Raw genomic sequence first — 20,416 nt, 5'->3', positions numbered from 1 at the left:
CGTCGACGTTGGGTGCCAAGTCGGCGTCGGCGTCGGGCACCATGTCACAGTAAGATATGCATTTTTTGCTACATCGAGCAATCTTAACATGTCGCTAGACAGGAAGATGAATGGTCAGTAACATTTGAAGTTGGCGAGGAGCGTACTCTGGTTCAGTCGTTGATCTTATGTGTCGTGAGTAAAGCTGGATTTCTGCCCATAACCCAATTCATGTAGACTCTTTATATATCGTTTGCTCTACACCGCGTTGCTACAGCGTGGATCCCATTTCGCTCCTTCCATCAGTGTTTGTCCATATATGACCGTCACAATCAATCCCTCCATTCTGTTCACAGTACTGATTATACCCCTATATTCTCCCGAAGAATTATAATGGAACGAATAAGCTTGTCGTATACCCCGGAATTTTAGTTCCTATCACGCGGTACCACTTCGTCCCTCAGATAGACTACTCCTGCCAGACGCATTCGATATCATCAGTTCATTCAAGCACTCTCATGATGGGCATCCAGAACTACACAGGCAGTCAAAAATGCTGTGGACGAGAACAATGCATTAGCCTATCATGCATCATGTTTCGAGCATGGCAACCTCTCAAAAGCTGTCTTCATAAACACAATCGCATACTTCTCCAGCAGTGGTACAAGTAACTCGCCTCAATGATCTTTATTTCACTGGTTCTGGCGCTACAGCACTGAAAATTGGGTATGAGATGTTTTTTTATAACGGTCGCAATCTGAATGCTGGGACTATCCGGAAGTACATATCCCTCTGGTACCACCCATACGTTGTACGGCTGCTTTGACATGGATGGACCAGGGAGGTCTGGTGCAGGTCATCGGGAGTGCCAAGGGTCCTGATGCAGTAGCAGGAGTTCTGGCTCGTAGTCGGTAGTCCCGCGATATGTTGTAGTCGATCCTCGATAGCTAGAGCCGCAGCCTCCCGCTATGGAGGTTTGGCCTTGGGTTTTCCTTGCAGTCCTTCCCAGTACAATGGTTGAGCATGCTACAGTCATTCTAATACACGGCCATCAGGACACTTTAATGTTTGAACGCCGTGGAGTTACAAAGCAGCGCAAGATCGTCATCCATTTAGATCCCCATTCACAAAAGAGTACCATCACTCACATAAGTGCTGGCCTACAATGGGTTTACGAGACCGACATCTGGTACATCTCTTTAACCTTTGCCACAACTTCTGGGACACCAGTATTCTGTCAAAAACATAAATGGTTATTAACGAGAAAACAAAACCGAGAATCACGACATATCTCACCTTTGTAATTTCATCGCTAATCTTAACACGCCCCTTCCTATCAATCGACCCAAGTTTAATCACAATATTCAACGCCGTGGTCTGCTCCTCGTACCCACTACTCTTCTTCTTAATGTCGTTTGTCAGCCAATACCAAACGAACCTGCACATGCAGTTAGACCACGAAAGGCAACCAAAAATAACGCGACAACGTACACTTGAACCCAAGCAGCTGACACTGCTCATTTAAGTCCTTCGCTTTCTGGAAATACAACCCGTCGCTAAAGATGATAGCTGCCTGTGTATAATCGATCCCGCGCTCTTTCGTACATCCGTTTAGCCCTCGGCGCGAATACTTTGGGGTCTCCCGAATCTTGATGCAGGGCTTTCCATTGGTTGGCGCGTCTATTGTCAAATTCCTATAAAGATGATGAAAGCACACCAAAAATGAAGATGGGAGATAAGAGACGCTTAAAGTCGACATACACACCCGATAAAATTCAGTGGATAATGTGTCCGTGAGCGTGACTGAAAGACTGTCTCCGTAGAGGTTTGACCAGAGATCTAGAGCTGTCCCAGCAGCGTCTTTGTAATCGCCCAACGCCGCGATCTAATTATGTCTTTGATCAGGAGGGGATTTATCATGAAGAGAGTAGAACTTGCACCCATGAACCACTCGCTATAAAACACAAGTTATAAGTCATGAAAATAAAAGGAACAGCGACGTACTGAGCGATCGTGCCTTTCACGTTGAGGTTGTATCGCATAGCAAGGTAGACCTGCCCATCTGCGTCAAAAAATACAAAACGGGGGACCACCAATGATTGCATACATTACTAGTTCCAAAAAACCACTCCTTCCACTCATGCGCATCCTTCGCGTTCATAATCCCTCTCACCACCAAATACTGCGTGAGGAACGACCGCCTGCGCCGCGTTCCGAATTCGCTGAACGTACATCGTGCGTCTAAAAGGGATGTAGCTTTATGCGTGGTTTGTTCTGACGTATGCCCGTACTCAGTAGCACGAAAGAACCAAGAACCGAGAAAGGAGTTGACTCACCTTCTTGCCCAGTATAATCCTAATCCTGATCCGCATACTGAAAATACATTTCACAAATACACGCCATGAGCGGGACCTCCTATAAAACCGTCTCCAGCCACAGCCCTCGCTTCGATCCTGACGCTGCCCATATCGGGGTCATCAGAAGACGGGAGGAATGTGACAGGGATCCACGACTGCGCGTCAATGGAGGGGTCTAGCCTCAAGTTTATCCACAAAATCACTTGTTTGTTCCCTGAGCGCATCCCTCGTTTCACCCCCAAAGCACCTTACCCGCATCGCACGCAACTCTAAACACCTCCTCAAAGCGATCCATGTGCAGCCTTGACACGATCTGGACCAGCGTCACGCGTCCTGTACGAGGCATAACGCCCACAACGACGCTCGGCACGTCATTTTCTTCGACTGTGATTAGATCGAGTAAGGGTTGGGTGCCGTGCACGCCCCCGCTGATAACACAGACGAAGTCGAAGAGGGGGATGGCTGCAGTTGCGAGGGCGACGGTGGAGGCGTTTATGCAAGCGGGGAGAAGGCCGCCGTCGAGCTGGAGGACATGAATAAAGATGTCGTTTGTGCTGTGGGGGTAGAGACAAGTTTGGACGACGGGTTCGGATGTGCTTTTTATTGATGCTACAAGTTCGAGGAGGCGCCTAAGTGGTATTAACGAGAAAATAAAGTGAGTGTAGATGAGATTTACTTGTCGCGTCTGCCTATTCTTCGTTCACAGACGCCAAAGGGGCGAGTTGGACTTCGACGTTTGCCCGATCATGGAATGTTTCGCTTTTTGTCCTGGTTTTGCTTCGTGTGGGCCGAGGACTGAGACTCGGACTTCTGTCAGGCCATGTGAGTAAGTGGGTGACACTGCCGTCTGCTGTTCATTGTGCTTCGAAGTTGATGGCTATTGTTCATAGTTCATAAGGTCTGCGACCGTTGCTGCGAAGAAGACCAGCATCGAGTAGTTCGATACGGGAGGACTGAATGTGGATGGTGGGAGGGTTGTGTTGGGATGGAGTGAATTGAGCGCGCCATGGCTAAGAGACGGAGTCAAGAGCAAAAGTCTCAAGCAAAAATTGTACATTTCTTAATGGATTACATTAATTCTGTTGACCTCGATGTGTCTGAAGCATGCGGGACATTTCTCACCAGCATTGTGTTCGACATCTTTTCGCCCTTCCATATACTGCATCCAAGATCGGATGCTTTCCTTCTTTCCTTAGTTCTTGCTCCTCAACGAACTAAAAGAGAGGATGAACGTCTAGATGAGCACGCATCCACTGTGCAAGATCCTCGACAACTGTGATGATGGCGTAGACGATTCCACCTGGTGCGAGGACATGCGCGTATTCTGCAAGAAGGGTTGGTGATATAATGTGTGCCTTGTGTTTGCGTATTTTGAAGTGTGGATCAGGGAATAGGAAGAAGAGGGCGGTGAGGGAATGGGAGGAATTTCATTGCGTGTGCGCGGATGACTGATACATTTTGTTATATAATTGTCTCTGGTTGTGTGGAGTGTCTGTATATGTCTGTACGTAGATGTAATGCGAGTCGTGGTCTAATGCAAGGTATCAATTGATTCCCAGAAAGAACCAGCGAATTACCCGTTCAGTACTATGTCGGAATATGCTGAATAACGTAAACTTTGTCTCGTTTTTGCAAATCGACGTCGTATCACACGGTAAGGCCTCACCAACTTTGTATCGTTTTGCAGAACATCGTATAGCATCACACCGACGTCGTATCGTATCGCGCGAAGATCGCACCGCATTGCATCCGACTGATGTGACACGCATCCACATTTATCAAACTCATCAACTACTACTCTAGAATATTTCCTGACTCGAGTTGAGACAGGCAGCTCCATTCTGTGTTTGCAGCAAGTACAATCTCGGCCAACCTCACCAAGTTTCGAAATCAACCTGGCACCGACATTTAGAAGCTGCTGCTACGGAACAGGAACGAGAGAGGAAACGATCTGGTAGTAGCTTATTTGTAAACGAGACAATATATGATACGATATCGAGACTGATACCATACAAAATTCTAGGGATACTGTTCATGAGGTGTTGAAATGAAAATGGCCCGTGCTTCGCTACTACAATATCTCCAGCGTCCTGACGTCCCTCAGGTCATCGACAGAAGCCCTGTTCCTGACTTGTGCGATGATCTCATAATCTGAAGCGATTCTCTTATACTCCCCACCACGCTGTTGCGCTAGCAAAAGTGCGCCAAAAGGACAGGGCAAGGCGAACAAGCAACCTCAACTCTCTGGTAACCAGCTCATCCTCTCCTGGCTCATCAAGCGAATCCTCGCTCTCTGAATCGTCCTCGCTCTCTGACTCGTCCACGCTCTCCGACTCATCTGTAAAATCGTCCAGCTCGAGATCATACCGATTCCACGGACGGATGAGCAGGAACTTCTGCCGAGTATTACGCCTTGCAGGCGAGAATTCACTAGCTTGTCTTCTGTTGTGACCAGTAGGTCTTGTAGCCCGTTTGCCTTGATGTCATAAGTGAAACATCTGGCCCCGTCTTGACCAGGCCTCCACTTGACTTCTGTGAGGGGAAATGCGATGCAAGGCAATTGCAGTCTGGCATTTGCAAAACGAGGAACGGCGAGTTTCTCAAGAGTGGTATACAATTCTGAAGCCGACTCCACATCCGCATCGTTTCGCAGCCTGGAGACCGAATTCTGTATATAGTCTTCGGATAGAGATGGCAATGTAAATGATTGAGTATTGTATGAGGAAATGTCGGCTGGCAGACAGCTGTTGAAGTTGGATGAGTGTCCCACCCAGTGAAGGACGGTGATGTCACCCGAATGGGCTATGATCTCCTGCAAGAGTCGTCCTAGTGCCTTGTGTCTTTTCTCTCCGTAGTTAATAGTAATAGTGACATCAAAGATGCCAAACAAAGAGTAGGCGATGTCTTCTTCTCTCGTGGTGTCACGGTTTGACGTCCATCGCAGCTTCTCTCGCGCATCTTTTGTCCCTGGACGGAAGTCGACGAGCGACCCGCGCATTTATGCCAGTTGAACGCTCCAATTCCCTCATGATACTGACAGACTGTTTGTGGTTGCGTGAGCGGTTGTCAAGATACAGAGTCCAATCTGCTTGGTAGAAGAGAACAATTTTAGGAGCGAGGAACTCCTGGACGGTCCATCCTCGCGTGTTCCAACTGCTGCTTGCGGGCGCGCCCGGCTTTGACGAAGGAGGAACATCCGATAGGTAGACAATGGTGAGCGCTGAGTAGCGATACCAGGTGAACATGGAGTTGACTGATTCTCCGAGCTCAACATTGTTGTTCTGGTCGATGCAGCACGTATCGCTCCACGCCCAATGATGCCCCGCATCGCGTGCGACTTTGCAGAACTTCTGTAACTTCACGACGGTTCCGACCGGATCCAAGTCGTATATATCCCTGCCCTGAATGTCGCGCAGTAGCGGCTCCTCGGCTCCCCACCTATGGGACAACATGACCCAACTGAAGTACCTCGCGACCGCTTCTTCGATGGGCTCCGTTTGGAGGGGTACATGCCTGTCCAATGAATCCAAAAGCTCCTCGTACTCTGTACTCTCCATGAAGTCGTTGATCTGTGCATTTCGATCACATATATTCCCAGTGATGGTGTTGATTAGACGAAGCGGAGCGTTTTCTAATTGGGCGCGAATGGCTTGTCGAATAGCATCGTCTACTTCAGATGGACTGACGCATTGCTGGCGTAGCTCTGCAAAAAATATGTCATCTTCAAGTTGGCGCTCGAGTTATTTTGGGCTTACGTTGTATCTGTGGGTAGGGTGCATCATCATAATGCTGTGCTCCATGAAGCACTGCATTCCTCATGTGGTATCCGAGATAAGACGAAGGGTCGAGCTCAATGACCTACGAATATCATCAACAAATGTTAAAACAATGACGGATATCGTACCTTTTCCGCGTCCGAAAGTGCCTCCGCATAGAGATTTTGGCCCAACTTCACCTTACTGCGATGCGCAAAGTATGAGGAATCCATTCCGAGTGTTGTAGAATGAGTGTTCTCGATGGACCAGAGCAGAAGATCCCCATCATCATCCCCACTCGCGAGCAGTTCTCCACTGGGAGAAATTGCGACGCAGGAAACGCACGTGTGTTTGAGTGGCTGTCCTAACCGCTTGTGTGACTTGGTGCTCCACAGTTGCACAGTCTCATCGTCCGAGGCGGTTGCAATGAAGGAACCATCAGAAGAGATGGCAAGTGAGTTGATGCAGTCAGTGTGACCGGTGCAAGGTTTACCAATCCGGGTCCAATTCGACGAGTTCCAAAACTTGACTGTTTGGTCGTCTGATGCAGAGACAAGTTGTTGGCCGTCGGGCGACCACACAACGCTTTGAACCCAATTGTCGTGAGCATGGATCCTGCGAAGAAGCTTGGCGTCATCGGTGCGCCAAACCCGAATGCTGCCCGATCGTGTTCCGGATGCTAATTTGAGTCCATCTGGGCTGAAGGCGATACAATGCACCCAACCCTTACCCTGGAATTTTGAGAGGATAGCGCGAGTTTCTGCATCCCATATAATAATACTTTTATCCTGTGACCCACTTGCGAGTCTCTTGCCATCAGGGGAGAAGCATACCGAGGACACCCGGTCTCTGTGCTTCACCAGCGGTTTGAATATCATCTGCTCGCTATCGACATCCCAGATGATGATGGCTCCATCTTCTCCACCACTCGCAATTCGTCTATCGTCTGGCGATACAGCGACTGAGCACACATAGTCACCGTGTCCCTTGAATGGCCCTCCCACCAATTCTCCTTCTTCACGTCGCTGATTCTCAGGGATTTACTCTCTGAAGCAGTGACGATCCGTCGACCGTCTTTGAAGAATGCGACTGCCGACACTTTCTTCATGTGCGCTTGTATTGTGTGTGTTGGCGTTGGCCAGGTTGCCTGCGCCCTTCTCACAGTACGATGTCTTTCTTTTACTCCATCGCGACGGCGTGATCCTGCCATATCGCTAAACAGGGAGATGGGCGGCCAGTGGTGTCTGAAGTTGACGAGGGGCGTACTCTGGTGAAGTCGTCGATTTTGCAGTGAGAGGTCATGAGCAGAATTGGACGTTTGCCCAGCCCATAACCCAAATCATGCAGGCTCTTTATACTAGGGGAGTCGGTGCCGCCTTCAAGGTGACTGTGCGGAGCGATTGCCTTTTTAGGTTTACGAGGTGTGTACGATATTCAGAATAAATGAGTTGTAGACCACTGAATAGCTTCAAATATGTAGCTTTTATTGAATATCTAGTATGGCACTGTGGAGTGTGTATGTAGACTCGTGACCAATCCCTCTATGAGGCAAGCCATCGATAGCCGGGTGTAAGACTAGAACGTCAGGACGCTCGTGAGCATGGTATATTCCGGATTTCATTATGACCCCTTGCACTAGCATCGTCGACGTCGACGTCGCGTATCACACCAACTTTGTATCGTTTTGCAGAACATCTCATCACACTGACATCATATTGTATCGCACGGAGATCGCACCGCATTGCATCCGACAGATGCAATATTATTGGAGCTGGAGAACCGCGCTGTAAGAAGCATCTACGACAAGGAGAGTCTACCGTACTAGCCTACGACGTAGCCTAGGATATATACGTAGTCGGGACTATCCGAACAACGAACGATGACGAAGGGTGCCGGTGAAATACCAAACTCTAACAAATATAACTGCTATGACAAGTATGTACTATACACGGATCCACTTTTACCAAACTCATCAACCACTCTAGAATATTTTCTGACTCGAGTTCAGACAGGCAGCTCCATGTCTGTGTTTGCAGCAAGCACAATCTCGGGCAACCTCACCAAGTTTCGAAATCAACCTGGCACTGACATTTAGAAGCTGGTGCTACGGAACAGTCCGGCGGAGTTTTGACATGATATCATTGGCCTTGCAAGTCTGTCTCTTATCACAACGCCGACCATGTTTTGGATCATCCAAGCGCTGTCAATGGTAGGCGCGTTGGGAGATCAGGAAGTTGAAACAATGGCAATTCCGTCAGCCAAATATCGTCGGTCACTTGATATACTCCTGGAACTCAAAGTTGTACACCTTTAAAGCTCGCGATGCCAAGGTATGGCCCCGGAGCCATACAATTTTGAGGACTGGCCCAAATCCCCTGGTATTGTCACTGATCGTGACACGCTGTTGAATGCCATCTTTCTCACCAATCTAATCTTTCAGTTGCAAAGCTTGGTAGCAAATTTGAACGCGGCGCATAATGTCATTGCCCTTTCTCTCTGATTAGTACTGATCTCATGATCCTTCCAAAATGCTCTCGGAGAAAACCCGCTAATTTAATGGACTTCGAAGTCTCGCGTACGTCACGTCCTCCATCGTGATATATGATTCATGATTCACATGTACAAAGATTCCACACATACGCACGACATCTCGTCGGTCATGAGGCTCGGCACAAGGGCGGCCCATCGGATCGTGATTTTAGCCATGACTCATCCCACCCCTCCTTCAACCGTATATAATAGGTTCTCGCAGTTGTACTCTAGGCTCGCACCAGAACCGAGAAGATGCCCCCTATGCCGCGATCTAAATTGTGGGGTGCCCACTTCATCACGCTCATCGCTCCAATTGTCTCCGCAATAGAGGTCACAATTCCTCTCACTGCACCCTCGGGGGCAGCATCACTTATGGGGAACCTCGTTTCCCTTTCAATCGAGCAAGATAGATGGATCGATTGGGCAGGGACGACAGAACCTAATGCATTCTTTAACAACGTCCTTGATAACTTCATCCAAATCACGAATACTCCTCCCTTCGTGAGAATAGGTGCTGACTCGGAGGACCACACTGATTTCAGCTATGACGTTGAGGTAAATTTCTTTTAATATTGAATTGATTTGTGTGTTTAACTGGTGCTTAGTACGAAGAAGATATTTTCCCTCCTTCGAGCGCAATCACGCCATACCCAGAAGCCACTAATATCACTGTTGGCCAAGGCTTCTATAACATCATCTCTCATCTTCCAAATGGTAATCTGATTTTCCGGGGACACTCGAGCGACTAACTCGCTTTATTTTCAGGAACGCAAGTTCACTGGGGCGTGAACTTGAGGGAATACAACCTCACGGCAGCCTATCTCGAAACTCTTGCGCTCATGAACGCATTTTCTTCTCCTGCCGTCATAGAGAAAAACATCACTCTGAAGTTCATCGAAGTCGGCAACGAAGCTGATCTCTACTACAGCAATCAGGGCCGTAACAGTAGCTGGGATGTACAAGAATATGTGTCTCAGTAAGTTCGCTACAATGACTCTATATTAGTGCTGACCAGTATGAAGGTGGGAGGAATTTGCGTATAACGTATCGACAACAGCCAACCTCTCCGAGTCATCATACACAAAATTAATTGGAGCCGCTTTCGCAGGGTCTTCTAACAACAATCTTAGCGGTTTCTCTCCGCAAGCTATATTTAATCTGGGGATCCTTGAATCTCCTGCAGGTCAACTAATCGAGACGTATGTCAAACACAGCGCCAGAAACTGGATAGCGTGCTGAATCTCGTGGTTAGCATTTCGCAGCACCATTACAGTGGCTCATTCTGTACTGGCGGCGGATCTGTGATGCAGGATTTAATGACCAAGAGCTATATCCGTGGCAATATATCCATGTTTGTCCCCGATATTGAAGCAACCTCGGCCGAGGGGCTGGACTACATCCTCGGGGAGACGAACAGTAAGTTACTGTCTGAGAATTGTCAGGCAGCGCTAGACTTGCTAACTTGTTGATAGGTATGAGTTGCCACGGTGCACCTAGTAAGGTCGACAACATGGACATAAGTTGCAATCACTTACATATGGCCGTCCTTCTTTTATCAGATGTTAGCAATACAGCCGGCGCCGCCCTCTGGTTACTTGACTACACTTTGTATGCTACACAAGTCGGTATCAGTCGCCTACACTTCCACGACGGCATTGGCTACAAGTACAATTTGGTCAGTACTAATCTGAATCAATGCAGCGTCACTCAATCCTCTCATGCGCAGATTCAACCCACGACGCTTAACTACTCCATCCTCGACGGTTCCCCAATTGCACCGCTAGCACCACATGTACAACCAGCATACTACGCAGCCATCATCGCCGCAGAGGCTATCGGGTCATCTGGGACCACGCAGGCAGTCGAAATCTCCATCGACGAGGATAATGTGTCAGGCTATGCATTTTACGAGAATGGCAGCCTCTCAAAAGCCGTCTTCATAAACTTGATCGCTTACTTTTCCGGCGCTGGTGCAAGGAATTCGACTCACATCGATTTCTCTTTTTCGGGTTCCGGATATACGGCTAATAATATGAGCGTGAAGACGCTGAATATTGGGTATGAGTTAATTTCATAATCATTGTGGCCTGGATGCTAAAGCTGTGCGTAGATATGCGTCCGATACCACCAATCTGACCTGGGGAGGTCAGACGTACGAGACTAGCGACGGCAGAGTTAGTGGGCTCCTGACTGTTGACGCCTTACCTATCAGCTCTGGGGTAGACTTGCAAGAGACGGAAGCAATCCTCGTTACGTTTCTTTGACAGGAATGGTTTAGCATGCAACAGTAATTCTAATGCACAGTCACCAGGACAATTCGTAGTTGCGTCTTGACGCAGGGCTTTCCATTGGTTGGCGCGTCCAAAGTGAGAAATGTTGTGCAGTTGTGGTTTCGACTGTGTACTCCTGAGACGAGCACCCTCCAGTGGACAAGGTATCCCAACAGAAAGACTCCCGGTAAAGGTCCCCGTTGCATATCTACTGATTCAGAAAAGTAAAATTTAAGTTCATACTAATTAGTTGTATAATAGCGGAAGGCCATGCACGGGTGGGTGAAGAGGCTGGAGACAGGTTATACTTGGAGTTTGTGAAGAATTCGTATATTCTTGGCCAAGTATTACGAAGGGAAGGTATTAATCTGTATTCGCTAGAGTGTGCGAGCGAGCGCGCGCGGGCAATGCGCATAGATTGTACGCATCGTCGGGTGGAGCATGTAAATCATCACTATCACTGAAACCCTTGTCGTGTGTTGTGTTGATTTCCTGAATTGTACCCCTATTCTTGTCGAAGAATTATTTATGATTGTAACATAATATGCTCGACCTGCCTACGGGCACTGGCAAGAAACTGGAGTCCTTATGGAATGGTAGTTTCATAACCCTAGTCGTCTACGTACTCCGTTGAAACTGTATGCTATGTAAAATTACAATTGAGTTGATCAGTGTGCTTGGCGGGGATGCGTTCGTGGTTAAAAATATTTTATTATGGACTCTCGACAGCTATCTCGAGTACTTTTGCAAGGATGAACTACTCGTGTTGCATCTGGACGCAATTAAATAAATGAACCAGGCCAGTGAGTCAACTAAACTAACACTTTAGAGGACAAACATCGCTTCCCCAAACTCTGACTATCAGCGACGGCAATCGTGGTAGTTTGCTTGCCTGTTATTAAGAGATGTGCTAGGAGGACCGGACGAATCTGAACGAGCACAGTTCTAGGAAGCGCTTGCTCCTCCGTCTGATTTGGAATTAGCTTGTTTGTATCGAAGACAATATGTAATACGATATCAAGATCGATGCGATGCAAAATTCCAGGAATACTTGTTCATGTGGAGGCGTTGTCAATTGGGTATGAAATAAAAATGTCCCGTGTTTCGTAGCTACAATATCTCCAGCATCCTGACATCCGTCATGTCATCAACAGAAGCCATATCCCTAACTTGTGCGATGATATGTTTATCTGAAGCGATTCTCTTATACTCCCCACCCCACTGCTGCGCTAACAAAAGTGCGCCAAAAGGCTGTCCGAGGCGAACGATCAACCTCTTTTCTCGTATTGCCTGCTCGCTATATCCAGGATAGCCACCGAACGTATCATTTGACGGAGACCCAGACTCGCGCCAATCTTCTATGCTCTGCGTCTCGTCTGCAAAGTTAATCAGCCCGAGATCATACCGATTCCACGGACGGACGAGCAAGAATGTCTGCCGAGTACGCCTTGCAGGCGAGAATTGAACAAGCCTGTCTTTCGTTGTGACCAGCAGGTCTTGTAGCCCGTCTGCCTTGACTTCATATGTGAAACATTTATCCCCGTCTCCACCAGGACCCTGCCTGACTTCTGTGAGAGGAAATGCGATGCAAGGCAATTGCAATCTCGCATTTGCGAAACGAGGAACGTTGAGGTTCTCAAGAGTGGTATACAGTTTCGAAGCCGACTCCTTGTTTCGCAGCATGGAGACCAAGTTCTGCATCTCGTCTTCGGATAGAGATGGCAGCGTATATGATGGAGCCTTGTATGAGGAAATGTCGGCTGGCAAACAGCTGTTGAAGTTGGAACATTGTCCCACCCACTCCAAGGCTGTGATGTCGCCCGAATGAGCTATGATCTCCTGCAAGAGTCGTCCGAGCGCCTTCTGTCTTTTCTCTCCGTAGATAACAGGAAGGTTGACATCAAAGATGCCAAACAAAGAGTAGGCAATGTCTTCCTCCCTCGTGGTATCACGGTTTGATGCCCATCGAAGTTTCTCTCGGGCATCTCTTGTCCCCGGACGGAAGTCGACGAGCGCCCGCGCATTTATGCCAGTTGAGCGCTCCAACTCCCTCATGATACTGACAGACTCCTTGTGGTTGCGTGAGCGATTGTCGAGATATAGGGACCAATCTGCTTGGTTAAAGAGAACAATTTTAGGAGCGAGGAACTCCTGAACGGTCCACCCTCGCGTGTTCCAAATGCTGTTTGCAAGTGCGCCAGATTCTGACGAAGGAGGAACATCCGATAGGTAGACGATGGTGAGCGCTGAGTAGTGATACCAGATGAACATGGAGTTGACCGATTCTTGGAGCTCGACGTTGTTGTTCTGGTCGATGCAGCACGTATCGCTCCACGCCCAGCAATACCCCGCTTTACGTGCGACTCGGCAAAAGTTCTGCAACTTCACAATGGGTCCGACCGGATCCAAGAAGTATATGATCTTGTCCTGAATGTCGTGCAGCCCCGGCTCCACGGCTCCCCACCTATGGGATAACATGACCCAACTGAAGTACTTTATGACCATTTCTTTGATGAGCGCCGTTTGGAGGGGCCTACGTGTGACTAATGAATAAAAAAGCTCTTTGTACTCTGTCATCCCCATGAAGCCGCTGATCTGTGCATTTCGATCACATATATTCCCAGTGATGGTGTCAATTAGACGAAGCGGAGCGTTTTCCAGTTGGGCGTGAATGGCTCGTTGAAAAGCATCTTCTACTTCACATGGACTGACGTATTGCTGGTGTAGGTCTGCGAAATATATGAGTCATCTTCAAGTCGGTGCTTGAGTTGTTCGGGGCTTACGTTGTATCTGTGGGTCGGGTGTATCATCCAACTTGGAGAGCATGATTGTGAAGGCCTCCAATGCGTCATCATAGCGCTGTGCTCCGCGAAGCGCTGCATGCTTCAATTCATATCCAAGATGAGATGAAGGGTTGAGCTTAATGACCTGCGAATATCATCAGATTTGTCAAATCGACGACGGATATCGTCCGCACCTTTTCCACGTCTGATAGGGACTCTGCATAGAGCTTTTGGCCCAACTTCACCTTACTACGATGCGCAAAGTATGAGGAATCCATCCCAAATGCTGCGGAAAGTGTGTTCTCGATGGACCAGAGCTGAAGATTCCCATCACAATCTCCACTCGCGAGTAGTTCTCCACTGAGAGAAATTGCAACGCATGAAACCCGTGTGGTGGATGTGAGTGGCTGTCCTATCTGCTTGTGTGACTTGGTGTTCCACATGCGCATAGTGTTGTCGTCCGAGGCGGTTGCAATGAAGGAGCCGTCAGAAGAAATGGCAAGTGACCAAATGAGGGAAGTGTGACCGGTGCAAGGTTGACCGATTTGGGTCCCATTCGACGAGTCCCAAAACTTGATTGTTTTGTCATGTGATGCAGAAACAAGTTGCTCGCCGTCGGGTGACCACACAACACTTTGAACGAAATCTTGGTGAGCATCGATCCTGAGAAGAAGCTTGGCGTCATCGGTGCGCCAAACCCAAACGGTAAACAATGATCCGGATGCCAATTTTTGCCCATCTGGGCTGAAGGCGACACTCGCCACCCCGCCCAGACCCTGGAGTGTTGACAGGACAGCGCCAGTCTCCGCATCCCATATAATAACTCTCCCATCAAATGACCCACTTGCGAGTTTCTTGCCATCGGGGGAGAAGCACACCGACCGAACTCGGTCTGTATGCTTCACCAGAGGTTTGAATATCATCTGCTTGTTATAGACGCCCCAGATGATGATGGCTCCATCTCCTCCACCACTCGCGATTCGCTTATCGTCTGGCGACACAGCCACTGAATCCACATAGTCACTGTGTCCCCCCAGTGACCCTACCACCTTGTTTTTTTTCCATGTCCCAGATTCGCAGTAATTTGTCCTTTGAAGCAGTGACGATCCGTCGACCGTCTTTGAAGAATGCGACTGCGGACACTTTCTTCGTGTGCACTCGCATCGTTTGCATTGGCGCCAGCTGGGTTGTCTGCGTCGATAGGCCCCCGGAAGCTCCTGCCAAGGTCCACCCGCCCGACCAGCTAAAATTGGCCTCAAAAATGCGAAACTTTTGGCCTCAAAAATGCAATTCCGGGCAGAGGTCAAAAATCACGTGGTGTGACATACCGTGACCTCCAGCCAATGCGTGATAGATGGTGACACGCTGCTCACTGTTGACAACGGCGGCGACCGTAGAGGAACATAGTATTTCAATAACATATAATAAGTTTACTAGAATATATCAATCACTAATTCTTGATCCCTCGTGCCCCCCTCACCGGAATCTTGATGGTAGGTGGCAATTTTAGAATAACACGTTTGACGGATGGTCGAGAGAGAGTTGCCCAGCGAGCACCTGCCTCAGCGGTCAAGGTGAGATGATTGTGGAGCTGCTGTGCGAATGGATTTCCATTGAGGTGGTAAATGAGTTGCTGTATAGGTGCATGAGTGTGGAGCTCGAATGTCTTGAGAGTACGTGAGAACAGTGGAAGGTTGGTACCATCCGAGAAATTTTCGTCGTCGTCGTCAGATGCATTGAGTTGCTATCAGAAACAATCATACATTCAGGATGTGTAGTGCGGAACATATGATTACTTACAATGTCAGAGTGTTCAAGGACTTACAGACGCATGTACGTGACCATGAATTGTGCCATAGGTAGTCCCTGGTTTTACTTGGCCAGATGCGATTGGCGCGATCCATGAATTAAATATACAGAAATCTCTGTCTTCATGCATGTCTTCCGTGCATGCGCCGTATGCGTTGATACTTGTACCAGTGATCTTTCTCTGGCTTTCAGAAGGAAGAAGAGCCTGAATGTCGGCATGTGTAATTTCGGTACCCCGGATCTTCCGGATCTGATGCTTAAGGTCTTCGGGAAGCATGATGACGAGAAGCTGTTTTGTGAGGTGTTTGAGGGGCCGTGTATTTGAGTCGGGACAGGTCGGAATAGGGTTCACCGCTGGACAAGTGTCCTATAGACCTGCCCTGAAGGATGTGAAAAATGCAATAGCCGGATAGACCTTTCGTTCAGAGTGCCTCAAAAATGCTATTTCCGGGCAGAGATTTTGCGATATTTGGCCCTCAAAAATGCTATTTTGCGGGGGTACATTAGCTGGAGCTTCCGGGGGCCTGCGTCGATTGTATGCTCTCCGCCGGCGTTGCGCGACGGTCAGTGGCGTTTGAAGTTGATGATGAGCGTACTCTGTGGTTAGGTAGTCGATCTTGTGTGTCGTGACTCGTAGAGTTGAATTTCTGCCCATTTATAACCCAAGTTACCCAACTCATCATACTTACCACGCTGCCACTGCGCATCACACATTACAGCGCTTTTCATAATTATGCGGAATCGCAAAAAGTTGGATTGCGGTTCGGAAATGTCCGGTAAGGACCCCGAAAGGCAATGAGGGAGAGCGATGCACTAACAGTCCATAATGTCATAATGATACATCAAATAGATGGGAACTGTCACATCCAAGCTGTAGGAGTGATGTATCAGTACAGATCCTCCCAGCAGACCAGCTGATACATACAGTGTATGACGGATTACTGACTGAGGGAGGTGACGCCGTCGGTGACGCCCGGCTAAGAAAGGAAGCGTCACCCATCCAGTACACCGTTCACCTGCCGTTTTCGGACATGCTTTCGGCTGCCGCTCAGGTCGCTCGTTTTGGTAACTCCGTTTCTCGACGCTGCCTCTCGTCGTCGACGTTGATGTCGTTCTCGTCCCTCAGTGCTCACAACAAGACACACGCTGGCACCGGCGAGCCCCGCCGAATGAGCAGCGCAGACACTGCAGTGACTCACCCAATCACTCAACGGCGCAGGACCGTGATGGCATAGTGCCCCTTCCTCAAAACGCCGTGCTAACCTACTGTACTCGATCCCCGACATAATTCGTAATTTTATCATACCTACGCGACTCTAATTCCCGTCTCCCGTGTTCAGAACTCGAGCCCACACTGTCAGGTCCCCGCCACACTCAATATCACACATTTTCGCGTCAATTCACGGGGCTCGAGAAGTACAAAAACGAGACTCGCTTGGTGTGCAGTACTACCTGTGCTCAACCTCCTGGTAAGTCTCCATGCTCTTTTCTGCAATGTCTCCCAGGTTGATGTGTTCCCTTTTTCGTTTCAGATCTCTTAACTGCGAGTTCCGACGCGAGCCACGCACCTGCAAAGATGCATCATGATAACCCATCCGATGTCTTCGACGAACGCCCTCCTAAGTGCCCGCAGGTTCAACTGCGAGTTGGCCCAGCTCCACATCACACCCCTGCTGTCTCTTCGAGCGAGCACCTTGCCTCCAGGGCAAGGCAGAAGTGCCGTGGTGCTGGCACTGCTGCTGCACCAGGTGCGTGTCTCTTTCGATGTGTGTGTGTTTGCTGGCAGTACTGACAGTTTGGTGCTCATAGGACCAGGTGCCGAGCCTGTCGCGTCGTCCCTCGTTGCTGGTGCTCACCCTCCCATCCCTGATGGACTGATCACCATGGATCCTAGCGAGATCTGCGTCAAGGACCCGTCGCCAGCTCCCTGTGCAGCCATGCTTGTTGAGCTGGTTGCTGCTGCCTCCAATGGCATGCAGTGCTCCCTCGATGCACTGGACGTGACCTCCCACGAAATTCAGCTCCACCTCGTGGCGGAGGAGCATGCTGACAAGGGTACCAACGAGGCATACGCACGCCATGTCCGCAATTTTATTGCCTACTGGGACAGATACCAAGCTGAGATGGTTGCTGACACCCCAGCATGGACCTCTGTCCCCGCGCTGCCAATCTCGGCAGCCAAGGTGTTCATATTTCTCAACTACGAGCGAACCCAAGAAAAGGTGGGTTCCTGAGCCTGATGGCTCGTTGATATCTGCGCTGATTGACTCCTCCTTTTTTTTCATCAGCGGAAACCAGGATCGAGCGACACCATCCCTGGCTCAAATGTCGGGAAGTCTGTCATCCAGCAGGCCATCAGTGCCCTTGAGGACTGGTGGATGAGCCACCACCACCTTTACCTTGGTGTGCCTGAGGCTCAAGTCTGGCTGCGTGACGACAACCGCATCCGGCAAATTGAGTCTGCCGCCAAACACAACGAGCCAAAGCGTGCGGAGAGCTCCCAGGTGCTCAAAGCCTCTGGGACCACTTCAGGTCAGTGTTCCTTTGCTCGTTGTGCCTGTTTCAAGGGTTGCAATTGACGTCTCTGCCCTTGCCCAGATGCATATACCACTGAAGAGCTCACAAAGTGCTCGGCATGGTGCCTGGCAAAATTCTTGGGCACTCGTCAGGTGTTTGTCGGTCTCTGTGACCGTGCCATGCTGCTATTTGGTGCCTCGACAGCGTTGCGAGGCGAAGGCACCAGAATGTTGCAGCTGTCTGATCTTTTCCTCTCCGAAGTTTGCATAGATGACATTCAGTTGGGGTACACTGTCCCGGTGAGCATTGTGCAGTGTTTGTAGTCAGTATTAGATCAGGGCTGATGCCACTGTGTGGTGCATGTATGTAGGTGCTTGTGGCACTGGCTGACAATGCGAAGAGCAACCAACATGGTCGTCTTGATGAGCATGGCACCCTGTGACATTTTCATGTGGAGCTCTGCCCTGTCGGAGCCCTTGCCATGCTTCTTTTTGCGTGCTTTCACATAGTCTCGCAACCTGTCCCTGAGTTCGCTCCTGAGTTCTCGAAGGCAGGATATGGTGAATTTGGCCACTGGTCATGGTATGACCTGTATGTCTTCTGGGGTGAGAGAGCTGACAGGCAGATGTCTTATGACAGTGGGTGTTTCTTTCTGCGTGCTCTAGGTATGAAAATCGGGATCATTGAACCTCCCCCACAGATCACTACGACCAAGTCAAGCTCATACACAGCAAGAATGATATCAGCCTGACGAAGGCCAAGCATGCCACCCGACACTTCACAGTGAAGACTGCACGAGCACACTGGGGCATCTGGCAATGATGTGAAAGCCATTGGCTGCTGGAGTGTCAATGATGCCTTTGCCAACTGTTATGACCGTGCCCTCCCACTCGAAGGGCTGCTTGGTGCGGCCATGTTCAATGCGAGGAAGCCCGAGCAGTACTTCCTAGCTTGGGACCATCTTGGTAAGCCGGTGTCTGCCGTTTGACAGCTTGCCCTCACCTGTGATTCGAAACCAGAGCCTCCAGTGGAGCTCCTCTCGCAGATTTTTCCATGGGTCGAGCAGGAGAATTCTGCCCTGCAGCAGCGGGAGGCAATGCTCGGCCATGCAGGACGGGATATTGCCTTGAAGGGCTTCCTGCGACTCCTCGTGTGGCTCCGTCGGGTCCTTATACAGGATGCTGCTGTCCTGTTTGTCAAAGACCCAACATGCCCAATATTTGGGTTCGCACCCTTTCGAAGTAACATGTTCCATGAATTTGCAGCAAACTTGACAGCTGTGCTTGCCAGGGTTGACAAGGAGGCTCGGTTGGCACTGCAACACCTCCCTGAGCAGTATGCCCGAAGCATGCAAGGATTCGTCGCATCATCACGCCTTGCACAGGAAGAAGCCAACTGAAAGAATGCAGAAGAGCTTGCACTGCTTCGCGAACAGGTTTCACGGCTGGAGATGGCAGCTGAGTCTGGTCGATCTTGTCGTCATCGTCGTGGTGAGTCACAGTCAGCAGTTTTTCACACACAGGAAAAAAAAACTGATAGGTCGAAAGGTGCTCCACCTGCCACTGTAGTACCCCCAGTGCCACTCAGTCCTGCAGCTCCTCCCCTCGAATCAGCCACCACAGTGGCATCAAGTGTATCTTCAGGCCCGCAGATTAGTCCGTTTTCGCTCTTCCTGCCCCCCACAGCTCGTCCTGCCTCTCCTGCCACGCCCATCATCATTCCCCTACCAACTTCTGTGGCTACAAGCACTGATGCTGCTACTGCTGCAGACCTCGATGCTTGTCAGCAGCAATGGACCTCTCTGGTGGACCGATTTGGTGCTGAGCGGCTGCTGAAGCATAGCTGGGAGTGGGTGTTGGGGGATTACCTTCCCCTGTACACCTTCCAACCTGTCACCTGCATCATGCAAGTTTGGGATGAGTATGTTGCTGGGTTGAATGGATTTCTCGCAGTCCGTGACCTTGACGAGCGCTGGCAGGCACGCTGGAGACGGAACATCAGCACTCTGCGAACTGAAAACTGCTGACAGAAAAAATCACAGTTCTGGTGGAAACACTTGCACGGAAGCCGAACTGGAGCGTCAACCTGGCACTCCGTTTTTCTGCGTGAGAAGTACAAGACCCACCCTGACCTCAAAAAGCCTCGCACATTCTGTGAGTATCTGCAGAAGGGGGGTGGGAGTGGCACCAAGGACGTGCTTGCAGCGGCTGCCAATTACCCTTGATTCATTTCTCGCTGACAGTCTTCTTTGCTCGCAAGCTCGATCTCCTCTATTTTAACGGAGTCTCATTGGCATAATTTTTTCGTACTCTACCTCTGTAATGAGCACATATTGTAGTATCACAGTTTTTCTTGAAAAGATCTATTTGATTCAGCAAAAACAAAAGAACTAGGATGGTAAGATGATGAGAGCA

General features: G+C 49.4%; 5 protein-coding genes across 5 annotated transcripts; 3 read left to right on the top strand and 2 right to left on the bottom strand.

Moving 5' to 3' along the window:
• Window positions 1-1,150: 1,150 nt before the first annotated feature.
• DFJ58DRAFT_844177 (Quinolinate phosphoribosyl transferase) lies at window positions 1,151-2,682 on the bottom strand (the record flags this gene model as incomplete). The annotated part of the gene is made up of 10 exons (XM_041393049.1): window positions 1,151-1,213; window positions 1,276-1,417; window positions 1,585-1,673; window positions 1,745-1,839; window positions 1,914-1,933; window positions 1,984-2,033; window positions 2,087-2,201; window positions 2,316-2,352; window positions 2,404-2,491; window positions 2,584-2,682. The coding sequence occupies 10 exons, from the start codon at window positions 2,680-2,682 to the stop codon at window positions 1,151-1,153; spliced, it is 798 nt and encodes a 265-aa protein (XP_041240527.1).
• A 6,077-nt stretch (window positions 2,683-8,759) lies between these two features.
• On the top strand, window positions 8,760-10,994 carry DFJ58DRAFT_33917 (glycoside hydrolase family 79 protein). Its single transcript, XM_041379937.1, has 8 exons — window positions 8,760-9,178; window positions 9,229-9,337; window positions 9,389-9,599; window positions 9,646-9,822; window positions 9,876-10,039; window positions 10,096-10,298; window positions 10,350-10,681; window positions 10,734-10,994. The coding sequence occupies exons 1-8, from the start codon at window positions 8,876-8,878 to the stop codon at window positions 10,885-10,887; spliced, it is 1,653 nt and encodes a 550-aa protein (XP_041240526.1). The 5' UTR covers window positions 8,760-8,875; the 3' UTR covers window positions 10,888-10,994.
• Window positions 10,995-15,028: 4,034 nt separating this feature from the next.
• DFJ58DRAFT_915869 (uncharacterized protein) lies at window positions 15,029-15,762 on the bottom strand (the record flags this gene model as incomplete). Its single annotated transcript, XM_041395454.1, has 2 exons — window positions 15,029-15,420; window positions 15,502-15,762. The coding sequence occupies 2 exons, from the start codon at window positions 15,760-15,762 to the stop codon at window positions 15,127-15,129; spliced, it is 555 nt and encodes a 184-aa protein (XP_041240525.1). The 3' UTR covers window positions 15,029-15,126.
• Window positions 15,763-16,942: 1,180 nt separating this feature from the next.
• On the top strand, window positions 16,943-18,444 carry DFJ58DRAFT_853427 (uncharacterized protein; the record flags this gene model as incomplete). Its single annotated transcript, XM_041393851.1, has 5 exons — window positions 16,943-17,233; window positions 17,295-17,707; window positions 17,774-18,017; window positions 18,084-18,301; window positions 18,373-18,444. Exons 1-5 carry the CDS (start codon window positions 17,062-17,064, stop codon window positions 18,442-18,444), a joined length of 1,119 nt encoding a protein of 372 aa, XP_041240524.1. The 5' UTR covers window positions 16,943-17,061.
• A 540-nt stretch (window positions 18,445-18,984) lies between these two features.
• On the top strand, window positions 18,985-20,028 carry DFJ58DRAFT_803769 (uncharacterized protein; the record flags this gene model as incomplete). Its single annotated transcript, XM_041390981.1, has 3 exons — window positions 18,985-19,243; window positions 19,280-19,502; window positions 19,688-20,028. The coding sequence occupies exons 1-3, from the start codon at window positions 19,181-19,183 to the stop codon at window positions 20,026-20,028; spliced, it is 627 nt and encodes a 208-aa protein (XP_041240523.1). The 5' UTR covers window positions 18,985-19,180.
• Window positions 20,029-20,416: the final 388 nt, after the last annotated feature.

Source organism: Suillus subalutaceus (genome assembly GCF_016647625.1).
Source record: "Suillus subalutaceus strain FC151 chromosome Unknown DFJ58scaffold_105, whole genome shotgun sequence".
Classification (NCBI taxonomy): Eukaryota; Fungi; Basidiomycota; class Agaricomycetes; order Boletales; family Suillaceae; genus Suillus; species Suillus subalutaceus.
The sequence above is the reverse complement of the archived record's forward strand: the minus strand, read 5'-3'. Positions and strand labels throughout refer to the sequence as shown.

Excerpts from the sequence above, each read along its gene's own strand:
- DFJ58DRAFT_33917 (XM_041379937.1), top strand. The coding sequence starts at position 8,876 with ATGCCCCCTATGCCGCGATCTAAATTGTGGGGTGCCCACTTCATCACG. Across the intron at positions 9,179-9,228 it reads ATTTCAGCTATGACGTTGAG|TACGAAGAAGATATTTTCCC; the intron begins GTAAATTTCTTT and ends ACTGGTGCTTAG. Across the intron at positions 9,823-9,875 it reads GCAGGTCAACTAATCGAGAC|CATTTCGCAGCACCATTACA; the intron begins GTATGTCAAACA and ends TCTCGTGGTTAG.